General features: G+C 37.5%; 1 protein-coding gene across 5 annotated transcripts in view; it reads right to left on the bottom strand.

Moving 5' to 3' along the window:
• WIPF1 (WAS/WASL interacting protein family member 1) overlaps nucleotides 1-16072 on the bottom strand; it is a 63199-nt gene that overhangs the window by 13584 nt on the left and 33543 nt on the right. For all 5 annotated transcript variants that reach the window (XM_087919920.1, XM_087919919.1, XM_087919918.1 and 2 more), the window contains 3 exons: nucleotides 8253-8340; nucleotides 3658-3787; nucleotides 1626-1790 (listed from right to left, as the gene is read on the bottom strand). In XM_087919920.1, the coding sequence (XP_087776046.1) occupies nucleotides 1626-1790; nucleotides 3658-3787; nucleotides 8253-8303 (346 nt within the window). In that variant the 5' untranslated portion in view covers nucleotides 8304-8340. The remainder of the gene's footprint in view (nucleotides 1-1625; nucleotides 1791-3657; nucleotides 3788-8252; nucleotides 8341-16072) is intronic.

The following is a 16072-nucleotide window of genomic DNA, read 5'->3' as shown; positions in this document are numbered from 1 at the left end:
TAATAAGATATGAATGGTATATAAGGTGAGCATGAATTTGATTTAGGTCTGTAAAAAAAGATGTAACCTGGGGCTAAGCCACTTTTCAAAAGAAGTTTTATGTTTTGTGTTTTGGTTAGCTATGTTTGATTGTGAATTAATAAAACCTTGGAGGAATAAAACTAAAGGGAGAGAAATTTGGAAAAGACATGTATAAATGATAATTAAGGAGGTTTTATCTTTTTATGTCTTGTTTTATGTTTTGTATTTTGTGTGTTTATGTTTGATTGAGAATTAATAAAACCTTGACAGAAAGAAATATAATTGAATAAAAGTGAAGGGAGAAACAATGAGAAATTTGGAAAAGATATATATGTGCTTAAATGGAAATGTGATAATGTGGAACTATGCCTTAAAAAATAATGTTTTATTTGCCTTGTTAAAACTTATAAGTAATTTTTAGAAAGGAGGTTTTATACTTTTATGTCCTATGTTTTGTTTGTTTTCAAAAAATCAATAAAACTTGTTTTAAAAATAAATAAATAAATAGGCAAGGACCTGAATGCAATGGAGCAACAAAGTATAATTCTCTAGATAGGGGAGGGGCAGAAAAAAAAAGCAATGGTGAACCCCGAAGATCCTGGCTTAATAATCTTTCCACACAACTGAGTTAAAAAATATTTTCTATCTACCTTGACTCAACAGAAAACTATAGTGGCATAATACAGGCTGTTCCCATTGCCAATCCCTGTTCCAACTCTGCCACCTCTATTTCTAGTTTCCTTCATGGTAATGGGCAACAAAACCTAACAGATGTCACACAATCTAAAGCTGATTTTCAATAATGTTGATGCAAATGGACAGTCTTAAACTACCCTACTTTGGACATATTATGTGAGGACTTAGCTCTCTAGAGTAGGAATGGGTGCATCATTTGAAGACCTGAAGAGACAGATTGTCATAGAGGAGGTCTATCTTGCTAAGAGTCAATGATGACTTAATGCCACATAATCAATCATTCAAGTTATTGTGGATACTACCTAACAGCTACAGATGGCTTAATCTGGCCATTAATGGTTCGGAGATAAAGTGAAAGCAGCACCATGGGAAGCCCACGGAGAAAAAAAAATGATGTCAGGACATGTTTGGACTGTGGCTAGGTACAAGTAAGAACATGCCTAAGTAATAAATACTGAGTCAACATTTTAAAAGAAGTTATGTGTTGTTTCCATACTTCTATGCTTGATAACAACAATAAAAAAAAACCACAGCAATTGTGCCAAGAACATCTAGGGTGGGGTAAAGGAGCAAAGTTCAGTTTCAGGTGCACATGATCAATTAACAACTGTATAACTCAATACAGACACTGTAATGAATAGCAAAGACTCTTGTGGCACTTTGAGACAAACTTGTGGGTTTTGGGGGCTCGGAAAAGGTGTGAAGCCCCTTCCTTTGTCGTGCCTGCAGAGCCGAGGAAATTAACTAAATATCTTGCTTGAGAGAAACCAGTGTTCATTTGTGATAGGAGAAGAAAGTTTTCTTCAGTTTTTGTCTTCACTGATTTAATAATAGTTAAGTATAGTCAGACCAAACAGGTACTGTGTTTCTAGGAATGCAGCTGCCTCGATAGCACACATCTTCCTTACCATTATCTCTGTTCGTTGATCTAAGTTTCGGCATCCCTGCTTGGAACAATCCTCCTAAGCCGGGTGGGCCACCGCCGCCATAACTATTACCGCTGCTACTGTTGCCACTGCTACCACTGGAGAAACCAGAGCTGCCACCTCCGCCAGCACCTGGCCCTTTTGGTTCTGCAAAGAGAGGGAAGGGTTCTTAAATCATGATTCTGAGCCCACAGATACTTAGTTGGCTATTTATATCTAGCTAAAATTAAATAATAACCACTCCGTCCCTAAACAGAAAATTGCTTTAGAGTCTACCACTGGAGTCTTTATATATCTATAATCATATTAATTCAGAATTTTTAATCAATAGACGTTTGGTTTAGTGTACAGCAATTACTTTAAGTCTGTGATGCTAACTCACCAAATTAACCTCTCCCATCTGGCCCCTTGCAGCTGTGTTGGACTTCAATTCTCATAATGTTCAGCTAGTAGGCCAATCTTTCATCATGAGGGCTGGCAACCATATAAATTGAAGTCCTTGGAATGACTACATGCAGATTGTTTTGAATAAAATTTCCCCCCAACCTCAGATTAATGTCTGGCATTTATTGCTAGGTAAAAGGAAATCTAAGAGAAACAGAATTTCTTTCACTTTATCCTAGAATAAATTACCTTGATAAAAATTAGGAAATTCTGCTTTATGTTAGCTTTAGAATTACATTTGAGACATCATTCAAACAAATTAATATGTTTTAAGGATGATAATGGTAGTGATAATATAGAAAATTTCTCATCTTTTCACTGGGGCTTTGGGACTGAAAAATCCTATTTATTGTAGATGAGCAACTTCTTGTAGCCTGTTGGGAGCATTTTCTTCTTTTTATTTATGTGGCTGTTTTTCTATGATATGAACAACTCGATAACTTACCAGTTTCACTAATAAATGTTTGCATTACACATATTTAAATTTTAAAGGCTGTATTTTTCTTCTTCTTTTAATGACATTTTATTCTATTTATCTCAGGTGAGATTGGTCTGCCCTCTAAGGAGAGTGGAATGGTTGGAACCTCCAGTTATACAAGTAGAAACTGAGGGAGTTACTATATAAATTATTTCAAGTTTTACATATTTGATATTTTAATTGCTAGAAAGGTAAAACAGACTGGTTCTGAGAAAACTGAAAACCATATTTCTCTCATATATTGAAATGTTTGTTGTGAATGCATAGGCTGCAGACTCAGATTCCCATAGACCACAGGTATCAAATTCGATTGTGTTACATGATGTATCACAACGGTTTTTGCTTTTGCAGAACCAGGGTAGGCGTGGCCTGCATGTGATGCATTCGGCACACGGGCCGCCAATTTGACATCTCTGCCACAGACGGCTATTGTGCCAATTTAGATGTCTCCATCCATATCTTGTTGAAGAAGAAATGCTTTATTTCTCATTCAGAGCATAATATTTTTATTTGTTCTTAAAATTGAAGGAAAATCTGCTGAATGTTAAGGCTAAGAAATGAAGGCTTTAAGTTCTTCAGAGCTCAGGTTAAAGTTTGTAATTTTCAAGAAAAAAGGAAGTACAAGAAATGGAATCAGATAAAATATCTTTTTTGAAGAGGATTATATTTCTGAAGGAACAGATCACAAGGCTAAGGTGGAATTTTCATTAGAACTTTGTTGTATATTTCTCTCTTGATGTTTAAATTTCCTGTCATTTTCCTTTTTTGTGCAAACTCTGTGACTGAGTATATTTTAACTGTTTATACATATCTTCATTGGTGCAGGTGTAATATTCCTTTTTTTAAAGTCTTTATGATTTGGAGTAAGAAGTTTCTCTCTGACGCTTTTTAAAAAATTATCAATGGTTAGGGGAAAGTACACCCCATCCCTGGGAGACAGATGGTAGCAGAGACAACTATCAAGGGACTCTTCCAAAGAAGGAGGCAGGACCAAGGCAACTGACCCAGGGGGCCTCTGAGAAGGAAGGTTCGAGGCCTCCAGAGTTCAGGCTCACAGGCTCACCCATTCCACTAGAAGGATATAGTACTTACTATCAAGAACTGGGGCACTCCTATCATTGGTAACAGCCTTCTTCAGCCGTTTCCCTTTGGTAATATCTGACAATAAAGCATTTCGTCCTGCCTGCTCTGATTTATTCAAACTAGGCTTCTCTGTGTTTGCCTGCAAAGTAAAAATACAAAATATTAGAATGAGGACAGAAGCACTTAAATCAGAGTATTTCTTCCTGAAACCAGCACTTTTTGTTTTGGTTCAGAGCTTCATGATTTCCATTAGAGCTTTATTGTTTGCACGTGCATGAAACATTTAGCTGGATCAGATTTTATACCCTTCAAATTACAACTCCGTGAGGGCTGGGTTAAATGGAGTAACTTTCAAATTCTGATTAGTATTAACAGCGCTACCTAGTGTGCCTACTCTCCATCAGCACAGCCTGGGGATAGAGAACATATATCACATCTTGTTCAATAACAATTGCTAGAGTTTTGGTATTTTAGGAAGACATCTTTAAAACTATCATCTCTTCCACAAATCCATGCAGCCTTGAATCATAGTTATTAATTTAAAGTAGTACCAATTTAAAACTAAAGACTTATTTAAGTCAAGCTAGCTTCTAGAAAGACTTCAAGCCACAGAAGAAATTTGGCAAGCTTCACTCCCAAAAATACAGTATTGGAATGTTTTTATTTTCCTCTGCTTGAATATCTTACCATCACACAGCAAAATGTATCACTTCAGAATGCATGTTTGGAGTGAGGTTTGTCAAACAATGTTTGTGCATGTATATATGAAAAATGATATGAAAAGGGGTTGCATCAGTAATTTATTTCAAAAACAGCATTTCAAGAAAAAATTGATAAAGTAAATGGTTTGATAAAAAAAAGAAGGATGAATACACAGTAAAAGATAAAGAAAATGATATCTAAGGATTCCTTCTAGCAGATACTTTTTAGCATCATGGTTGATAGGGCAGCGTCTGATCGGAATGGGACAGCTCGCTGCAGCCAATCCACATGACCAATTGGCCATGGCCAATTGACCATGGCCAATTCACCACAGCCAATTCGCCACAGGACAACTCGCCATGGCCAATTCGCCACCAGACAACTCACCGCAAAACAATTCAACAATTCAATTTAATTATTTAAAATAATTTTAAAAATATTTTAATTTTTGTCATTCCCATTTCATTTTGTCCCTCCTTTGACATCCTTTCTTTAATGATTATATTCCACAATTTCTTTGATATTAATGTAACTCTTGTTCACGGAAAATTGTCCCACAGCGAATTGTCCATGACAAGTTGTCCTATGGCGAGCTGGCTGTGAAGAGGTGTCCTAGACCTGCATTTAATGGTAGGATCACTGGCAGAGCCAGTGTGGGCATAAACTAAGCTTGGCATCAGCCATCAACATATTCAGCCCAGGTCAATGATTTACACACACCAAATTTTTGCCTTTCAGAAGGTTATAGAGAAGTATGTGGATATGAGAAATTTGCATTGTACATAGAGAAAACATTACAAAAATGAATCAGCTTGAAGAATGAAATATTTTGCACAAATATGTAGATGAATGTTGGCTGATGTATGTGGGACAGGGGAATACAGGTGAATAAACTAAATATTTAACCAATGGCTCAAACCTGAGCAGTGTGAAAGACATGGCTGAGCCATTTCCTCCCGGTAGATTAATTAATATTATGCCTAAATGTACACTCATGCTCATGGTGATATTAGACCTGTGTGAGTGGAGGACATGTATGTATAACCATTTTGTATGGGGACGATGCTGTGTACGGGATTAACAACTCAAGTGATTAGCGGCAAATATTAAATAGATCCTGTGAAGCAAAAAAGAAATGGAGGGTCCAAAAACAAATGTATTAAAGAGCAAGCCAGTTGCCTTTAATCATAAAAGTGGTAAAAGAAAGTCATATTGGGAATGAACTAATTACATCCTCAAAAAGGAAGAGGTGAAAAAAATAATAACAAAAATGGTACAGGGACTTCTTGGAAGGAAGGACAAAAATATGTGAAGTGAAATAATGGAATGTATTGGTGTAAACTAGATTTAATTAGATTTCCTTTCCTTTTATATCATGCCTTCAAGTTGCTTGGCTTATTATTTCTTACTCTTTTTCTGTGCTTTGGTGTATAGGTATAATGTTGCTTCTCCAGAATGAGAAAATACCTCTAGACTAATCAGTATTTATGAATGAGAAGCTCAGCTAATTAACTAACTGTGGAAATTTCCTGAAGTAAAATGCATAAATGGCAGATATGTGGCCTCTAAAGATGAAATTGTATATAACAAGGGCAGCTATATAAATGTTATAAATATACTAACTAACTAACAAGAATGTAGTAAAAATAAGCCTGGCCCAGTTATACATCCATCTCTGAATGTCTAGGGACTTAAATCAAAGCAGACATTCAAATTCTAATACAAATAAGGCTGTGAGGAAAATACACTTTTAAAAAATTGCTAATTTGGAAAGACATGTTCGCATAGACTTATTTTGTATAAGCTAACACTTTTAGATTAGTGGATAATCTCACAGGATTTCCTGGCTTTATTTGTAAAGGAGCAAAATTGTTGATTACAATACTTTTTACTAAAACCACTTGAAGATTTTTCATCTGCCAGTTCAAACAGCTATTTCCAATTTTTCAAACTTGCAACCTATGTTTAAAATCTGCTGTGTACTGCTAGAAAATCTAAACTATATTTTCTTAACAGAAATGCCAGCCTGTAATAAAATTTAACATAAACATATGAAAATATTTGCAAGAGTAAGATGAAACAGCTTAAATTTTCTCAAATGTCTTAAAAGCTGACTCGTGTTTGTTCAAAATTTAACTAAAGAAGTATATTTTACCCCTACCACCATCTCCTATCCTCGGTGTAAATCTTGTGCAATGTTCTTGCACTTGGTTGTTGTGTTAAATTTCTATTATATTTACTTGATAGCAGCATTCCAATATCTCAGGGGCTGCCACAAAGAAAAGGGAGACAACCTATTTTTCAAAACACTTGAAGACAGGACAAGGAGCAATGGATAGAAACTAATCAAGGAGAGAAGCACCTAGAACTAAGGAGAAATTTCCTAACAGTTAGAACAATTAACCAGAGGAACAACTTACCTCCAGAAATTGTGAATGCTCCAACACTGGAAGTTTTTAAGAGGAGACTGGGCAGCCACTTGTCTGAAATGGTATAGACCTTCCTGCCTAAGCAGGAGGTTGAACTACTGTGCAACTGATTACATGCCCTGTTGTTGATTATTTTATAAATCAGTAAATCACCCCAGCAATCCTTTACATGCCCTGAATATTTTAAACATACTCACCAGACAAAAGAGGTTGTGGATGCCTGACTGAGTACATTTTACAAACCTAGCCAATTGTTTAACAAGTTCAGCAAAACACGTTTAAGCAAACCATAGTATCCCGTTTCATAGGTAAAAAGATAAATGACAATGGAGAAGTAGTGGATGAATTTGTCGAATATGTTCACTCCTGCAAAACATACTCCAGATGTTTAGCGACTACCTTAAACGCTGCTCCAGAGAGACATGGAACTTATTACAGAGGTGCTGAATCTATCTCTATAGGAAACACTGGGCTGGTCCCAATTCCATGCCTCCATTTGTAAAGTTGCCTCTTTGTTGACTTCCATAAATGTAGCATGATTTTAGCTAACTTGGGAGTAGCAGGGGATATTTTTGGTCCTTTCCCCAAAAGTGCCATTGTAATTCATCCTATATATATACTTTATTTTAATCATCACATGGCTGAGCAGATTGGCTAAGCCAGGCTTTTTTCCCAACAAAGCTTTGATTTGCCTATCATATTTGTTTGTTTAACAAACAAAACATTCCATTGCAATAGTGGCAAATATCCATTCCATGTCAGGATGTATGAACCCGGTTAGGAATAATCTAAGGTCTACATCATAGTAGTACATCGCATCTTTTTTAATTCTACGTCCTTCTATATAAATCCACAACAGAAGATCTAGCTAAGGCCACAGCAACCTCCGTGAGAATAGCTGGGCTAAGTGAGTGAGTGAGGGAGAGCGAAAGCACAACTGGCCCAAAGTCACCCAATCAGCATCCATGGATGATTTAAATCTTTAACTATAACCCCACAGTCTCACTGTAAATCAGGATAACTCAAGACAGCAAACTTTTATGACTAGACTTTGATCCTCAAAGGCACCTGATATTGCCTCCAGGAGATGCTCCAACACTGGAGGTTTTTAAGAAATTGGACAACTGTTTGTCTTAAATGGTAGAGGGTTTGGTGCTGGAGCAGGGGGTTGGATTTGAACTCTTCCAAGGTCCCTTCCCTTCCAACTCTGTTATTCTGTTACTCTGATATGCATGATAGTTTAAACCTTAATAATGTTATTTATCTTAACAAGTTTTTCAGAAAGCACAAAAAAGAACAAAAACCTAAAAGAGAACCATATGAAAAACAATAAAAAAACAGCCAACCGAACAAACAACAAAGCCAACAGAAAAGGAAAATCTAGTCTAAAACATGCTTTATTTTCACAGAGCAAGCTAGGATGATCAAGTTTCATCTCTCTTCCATTAATTTTTTTTAAAAATTGCAACTTACCTGTGAAAGTGTTGGCGGAGGGGGTGGAGCTGGAGGAGGCGGAACAGGCATCTTCTAGACGTCAATCTCACCTTTGTTGCAATGAAACCTATTGGGGGAATACAAATAACGTATATGGTTACATATTTGGTCTAGTGGTTAAAGCATCAGGCTAGAAAGAGGAGAGTGTGAGTTCTCTTCCCACCTTAAGCATGAGAGACGCCTGGGTGACCATGCACCAGACACTGTAAAAATAATGATGGGATAAAAATCAAATAATAAAATGTTATTCACAGGCAACTATTACAGCCCCTCTTTTTTCCATTATAATTTATAATAAATTTGTTGTTTTAGAGAGCAAAAGATCTCGCTTGACTGAAAATTCAGTCAAACTATTTTGATTTTTAATTCAAAGAAATAGGATGTTCTGAAACAGAGAAAGCTAAGATAAGATAAAGGCACAGACATCTTTGCATGCCAATGTTTCAAGGAGCAAGTTCTAGGTCGTCTATCCTATTTGGACCAAGGTATCTACTATAGCATGGCCAGGGGAGAGATCTAGATTCAAAAATCTCCATTTAGCTATAATGCTTGTGTAGATCAGTCTCAAATTGTCAGTCTAATCTACTTCACAAGTTTGCCATAAAAGATAAAATTCAGAGAAAGGAGGAACAGTAATGTGGATCATCCAGTGTTCCTTGAAGGGAAAAAAAGATAAGAACCATCCAAAATTCTTACATGCTATAGAATCAAGGAAGTAAACAAAAAACAACAAGCTTAAAAGCAATTTCATTCTTTTTATTATTCCTCCACCAGCATGCTTAAGAACTAGATGACCTAACTTTCAGCGCTAACTTTCAGCTAGTAACTTACTACCAAAGAAAAAGAAAAGTCAGAGAACCTCAGGCATGTAAAAGCTTTAGAAAGAGAAGAGATTTTGGAATGAAGACACATGAGAGTTCATATTCAGTCTTTTATAATAATGTCTTAATGGTAGCGTGTTTTTTGTAATCACAGTTTTCATGGCTTTACTGCACAAGTTTTGTGAGATAGGAGCATATAAATATGATAAATAACATTCCAAAAGATTCCTTCTTGGGGAATGGATGGAAGATATACATGCATTAAATGTTTCCAACACTGAATATTGAGGAACAGGCTGTAGTTTATTCCCAAAATATTTTAAGTTGCAGAAAGTAAATTTGATTTACAACTTGAAAAGTAGAAAGTTTGGTGTCAGGGCTGTAAATAAAACACGGTCCAGATCAGTGTTTCTGAATCTCAGCAACTTTAAGATTTGTGGACTTCAATTCCCAGAATTCTCCATGCTAGCTGAGGAATTCTGGGAGTTGAAGTCCACACATCTTAAAAATGTCGAGGTTCAGAAACATTGACTTAGGTAATATTAAGCAGATCATCCTCTTCTTTGGGGACTAGCCAAAAGGAACAAGTAAACAAGACTTTCAGTCCAACACCAAGGTATTTTGAACTGTTATTAGGAAGTGTGGTAAGGGAAAGAAATGAATCATTTCTCTTGGCTCCATCTTGTAGCTGCTCCCTACATTATTCTTATGGCTAATAGCAGCATGGAGAAGCTTTCAGGTTCCAAAAAGTACTTCTCTGAAAGGAAATGAATGATGGTGGTGGTGAGGAATGCCATCTATCAACCCTGTCATCCTATTGCTAAGATTTAGTCAGCATTTGATCAATACAAAATGTAATATTATCTACTTGTTCTATATTCTCTTTCCTAAAGACAATCAACCGAAAACATTTTAATCATTCTTATACTAAAACACTTCCATCAATTAGTATCAGCTGAAGTTGTCAGTATTTTAGCATTATACGTTTTGCTATCAATCTTCCCTTTAGAAAAAAACAGCTGTTTTTTTCTGCAACCATTTTATGCCTAAATGTGAAAACTGCAAAGTCTAAAGTTAAATCTGTTTCACTTCCTGTTAATAGAAGAAATAGCTCTTGCAGCAAACCACAATTTTCTTATTCAACTACAAGTTTCAGGGTGTTTTTTTTCCATAACTGCAATAGTTTGTTGAATTCATATCCTATAGCCAACAAATCCTGAGAAAATATTTATAGCCATTCAAATATGTATTTTTCATATTCTGAGGTGGTAGCGGATTATACAACGCAGTAAGCAGAAACATATCAGATTAATTATGCCTAGAATTCCTATGAGGATTAAACAAACCATATTTAATTTTCTTAAGATACATTTTAAATACATAAATAATTTTAATAAATGTTAAACATTCATCATGTACCAGTAGCTTCAAGCACAAACTTCTGTAGACTACCCAAATGTCCATTTGGCATTTTGTTTAATGTAGGAGGTATTTTGAAAACAGAAATGGTATTAAGCATAATATAATTTATATTGACCAAGCATCCAGATCTCCCTGGCTTTGACAAGTTTTATTTCTCAAATCAGACAATTTATATAAATTATGTCACTAGGTTTAATTTATTATGTGATTACATAATGATGCAAATGATGTCAATTGATCCAAATAATATACATTCATATTTAACAAACACCCCCTGCCCTCAAATAACCTGTAACTGCATATGAAATTTCACTGTACTGTTTTTAGACAGCAACACAAAATTACAGTCTTTGTCCCCACAGCTTCATTTCCTTTCTTGGATCTTTGGTGGTTGCAACAACACTGGCAGCAATCTTTATATGTAGCATAACTAAGAATACACAAGTTTAAAATAATATAAAACAATATAATCTGCAGCATATCCCTTATTAACAATAGCTCTCCTACTTCTAAAACCCTTTCAACCTGATAGGCCCAAGACCTGTCACAACAGAACTTCTCAGACCTCAGACTTCTATGAAAAATTAGTAAAACAAAAACTAAAGGTAGTCCTTGTTTAGTGACAACAATTGGAACTGGCAATTTGGTCCTTAAGTGAAGCAATTATTAAGTGAAACCAAAACTGTGTGCTTGTGTTGTTACTTCACCTTTCCTTTGCTTTACAGACCAGACCTGAAAAAGTCATAATTGCAAGGATTAGTTGTAAAGTTACTTTTTCCATCACCGCTGAACTGCAAATGACCACTACATAAGGCAGTTGTTAAACAAGAACTACTTGTACAGGCAGTTTCATAGGTGCATGTAAGATCAGCAATGATGTTGTATTGAAAATCTTGAATGGTCACTTAATTTTTTAAGACCAAACTTTTCAAATACCTTAAGCTAGGCTAGTTGGATGACCAAATGGCGAAATGTCCATTAGATGACAGCAAAGATTACCCAAACAATTCTTAACTCTTTGTCACCATCAAAGACTGTATCTATGTTGCAGTACAGTAAGATAGCCTACAAACATCTTTCTAGCATACTGTACTTACAAATCCTTTTGCAATTCCTTTGCAATCAGGACTAGGATCCCTGACCCAGAATTACAGGGTATGTAGATGATATGTACCCAATAGGCTATTTTAAACTGGTCATTTAAAAAAAAAAAGAAGCTTAAATTTAGACAAAAAACAGAAGTGGAGAACTCACTGCAGTTATTCATTTCCTGAATGATCAGCCTCTAAATAGAAAAAGAGGAATATTGACAAGGATAATATAAAATTTAGAAGTGAGAAGAGGAATGAGGATTAAATCAGTAGTTTAAGACTAGTCCTCAGCTTACGACCACAACTGAGTCCAAAATTTATGTTGTTAAATGAGAAATTTGTTAAGTGAGTTTCCTCCACTTTATGACTTTGCTCTCCTCATTTGTTAAGTGAATCACTGCAGTTCTTAAATTGGTCACACAGGTGTTAAGTGAATCTGGCTTCCCCACTGACATTGCAAAAGGGGATCATATGACTCCGGGATACTGCAACCGTCATAAATGTGAGTCAGTTGCCAAGCCTCTGTATGTAAAGGTCATAAGTGTGAAAAATGGTCATAAGTCATTTTTTTCAGTGCTGTTGTAACTTTGAATGGTCACTAAATGAACTATTGTAAGTTGAGGACTACCGGTATTCTCCTAAAGCAGAAGTCTCCAAATTTGGCAACTTTAAGACTTATGGACTTCCCCTGTCCTAAAGGCTCACATTTTTGGTCTCAGGCATAATAAATTGAAAAGTAAGCTTGTAGGACAACTGAAGCTGAGCAGTATGCAAATACTCACACTCGGAAAGAAAGAAAATAATAATATTGAAGAACCAGATTATTTAAAGAACATAAACAAGTGTGTTGTCTCTTTAAAAAGCGGAAATTGGTAAAATAAAATAAACAGTTAAAATAAAAACAGGAAAAGACAGATTAGGGGATACATTTTTGAAAGTTAGGATAATCTGGAGATGTGATGATTTGGGACAGGGTCAAAAAAGGCAACGTGGGGTAATGCACACAGAAAACCATCACAGCTTCAATTATGTGGTCCTGGCTGGCAGAGAAGATTGACCATGCAGTTAACATGGCCAGCCTTGACTTTGAGTGTAGAATCCACTTAATGTCACTACTTCAGTCTGTAAGTTATGGTTTATAGCACAGCATTATTTGGCTTGTTCAACAAACCATGGTCAAGACAAACAATGGCTTTCTGTGAAGCCACCCACCTACATGCAATCTGCCTCTCTTTCTCACTCTCTGTTCCTAATCTTGTGTTTGGGTAAGAATATAATGCACAGGACAAAGGGAGAATAAAAAGGCACAAAGATATGTGTTATATACCCGCATACATACACATAATGAAACTCCTTTGCCTGTCAAAATCTCCTTATCAATCTTAGAAAAGATAGACATGCTTGCTTACAGATATTCTAACTCAACCAAGAACTTTCTAGCTGCCTACGTGACACCTCTTTTATCTCTGGCAAGATCAAAAATTTAACCTTGAGGGGGGAAAAGTGCAAAATTTAATCATGGTTAGTGGGTGATGTAATAGCCAAATACTTGAAGGGCTGTCACAGAGAAGAAGGAATCTATTTATTTTCTAAAGCACTCAAAGACAGGACAAGAAGCAATGGGGGGAAGCCAGTCAGTGAGAGATCCAACCTAAAATTAAGGAGAAACTTCCCGAAAATGAAAACAATTAACCAATGGAAAAGCTTGCCGAAGGGTGGGGGCCATGTGGGTGGCACAGCCTTGTGTTCCCATGCAGCCTGGATTAATTGCTTTGGGGGGAGTGCTTTGGGGGGACTTTACTCTGAGGACCACCAAGATTTTCTCGCGGACCACCAGTGGTCACCAGCCCACCGGTTAGCGACCACTGATCCAGGTCATCGTTGCCCCAAAGGTGCTTTAAAAATCAAAGATCCGCTGATTTTTCAGTGAAGTCCAGTTGCCTTTTTAAAAGGCAGTTGTGGAAAGCCACCGTGAGTAGTGCTGTGGACTCTCTTTGAATCTTTTTAAGTCTCACAGCAAGCAGGGCTGCCAATTCAGCCAAGTAGCACAATCTTTGGGGTGCAGAACCTACTCAGACTCCAACAGTCATAGGCAACAGCTTAAGGCTGCTAACTGATTTCAAGCTCCACTGATATAACTCATTTCCTAGGTGTCTTGGGATGAAGACTACACACTAATGTTGTAGTTACTAAAATCTGAATTCATATTAACTGCATAAATCTATTCATCCACCCACAACTCAGGAAGTATGTAGGTAGAATTCAATTTACATGAAAAATGCACATTTCACTCATCGGAGGAAGGGTAGTGGCATCCAGCCATATAATTTCACACTTCTTGGCATGGCCTTGCAAAGTGGAAGTGGGACTTAAACCACCTTTGGAAAACAATTCTGAAAAGTGTTTTCAGTTGCAAGAGTACTGAGTGGTAGATAGAAGAGAAGCAACAGAATTGAAGCCTATATATAATCTGGCCAAAATCACAAAACTGTGTCTCACTTATTTTGGTCATGTTATGAGAGGGTGGGGAATTCACTGGAGAAAGCAATTATGTTTGAAAGAGTTACAGGTAAAAAGAAACCAGGTCTCAGCCGCTGGTCTGGATACTCGTAGATAGAAATATGAGTCAGCAAACTGTAAGGTTTGAAATTCCTTTATTCTTCTACGCACACAGCATTCGGCAAGAACGGATTAAATCCGAACCAGGTTAACGCTGGGAGCGTTTGCCTTCCAGTGTATTTTATTCCTTTACCTCACCCACCTAATCGCTTCTCACACCGGCCTCTGCTCATTTCCCAATTACCCTTTCCTATTATATCTAACTTTGAAACCTTGTATCCTAATGCGCCTGCTTTCTTATGACCAATCCCCTTTCCCCAGTCTGCAGTATACACAATTCCACCCCCCTCCAGGAGTTCATGCCGACAGCAACGCTTAGAGGTGATTTAGGATTCCTACTGCAGGGATTTCCCCCCCCAGCTGTCTCCTCCCAGCCATGTCTTGCTCCTTGGCAGCCGATGTCAGGGACTTCCCCATCCACTCATCATCGGCAATGGAACAACGTCAGGGCTTCCCCACCCAGCCGTTGCCTCTCAGTTGTCGCCCGTCAGGTGATTCAGTGACGTCATATGAGAGCGTCGATCCTTCTGGGATCTAAGACGCCACAGTTATCAGATGCCGATATGGATGGAGCCTGACACCAGGCCATCAAAGATAACAACATCAAAGCCGACATCAGCCAAAGCATACAACAACTGAAAGAAGTAGTGCAAGATCGGAAAATGTGGAGAGACTTGGCCCACAGAATCACCAAGAGCCGGACACGACTGAATGGATAACATCATAGTCATCATCAAAATCATCATATCTGGCCTCTATCCTACATTCAGGGCTAGAAGATTTAGATATAGTTAACTACTTTCTAAATTAATTACATATTGTGTTTAACTATAAGTAGTCCTCGACTTACGACCACAATTGACCCAAAATGTCTGTCGTTATGTGAAGCATTTGTTAAGTGAGTTTTGTCCCATTTTACGGCATTTCTTGCCACAATTGAATCACTGCAGTTGATGAGTTAGTACCACAGTTGTTAAAGTGAATCTGGTTTCCCCATTGACTTTGCTTGTCAGAAGGTCACAAAAGGGGATCACGTGACCTTGGGACAGAGCAACGGTCATAAGTATGACCCAGTTGCCAAGCATCTGAATTTTGATCACATGATCATGGGGCTGCTAAGGTAAAAGTAAAGGTTCCCCTGCACATGCGTGCTAGTTGTTTCCGGCTCTAGGGGTCGGTCCTCATCTCCATTTCTAAGATGAAGAGCCAGTGCTGTTCGAAGATGTCACTGTGGCCAGCATGACTAAACATCGAAGACATACAGAGCACTGTTACCTTTCCACCAAAGTGGTCCCTATTTTTCTACTTGCATTTTTTTACCATTTTGCCACAAAATGGCAGCAATACAATGTTAATATATTTGCTGTCATGTAATAGTCATCTGGATTTTTGTAGCACAAATACATATAGTCTTTGACTTACAAAAGTTAGCTTAGCCACCGGACAACTTCCGGTTTGAAGGGCTTCAGCGACAGACAGGAATCCACGATCGTGCGCGGTTTCTGCCTGGGCTCGCCGCTGGAGCGCCCCGAGCCAGCTGGTTTCGGGGCTAAGCCACCCCGTAGAGGTGGTGAAGAGGGGAGAGACCGCCAGCAGGGTCGAGGAGAGCTGCATCTTTCGTCCTCAGCTGGCCAAACTCCCTTTCCTGAAGGCAGTAGGAGCGGTGGTCAGAAATGGCCACCTCAAAGAAGAACTCAACCAGAAAAGAGCGTGTAGGAGGAAGATAAGAAGTAAAAGTTTTGGCTGACCGGGCTAAGTTGAAAAAGCAATAACTAAGGTACCCTGGAATTTAAATTTTACAAGAAATAACATTGCTCCCAAAGAAGAGTCGGAAGCAGTGAAAGAA

Source organism: Pseudonaja textilis, chromosome 1, assembly GCF_049901715.1.
Source record: "Pseudonaja textilis isolate UNSWEBS1 chromosome 1, rPseTex1.2, whole genome shotgun sequence".
Lineage (NCBI taxonomy): Eukaryota > Metazoa > Chordata > Lepidosauria > Squamata > Elapidae > Pseudonaja > Pseudonaja textilis.
The sequence above is the reverse complement of the archived record's forward strand: the minus strand, read 5'-3'. Positions and strand labels throughout refer to the sequence as shown.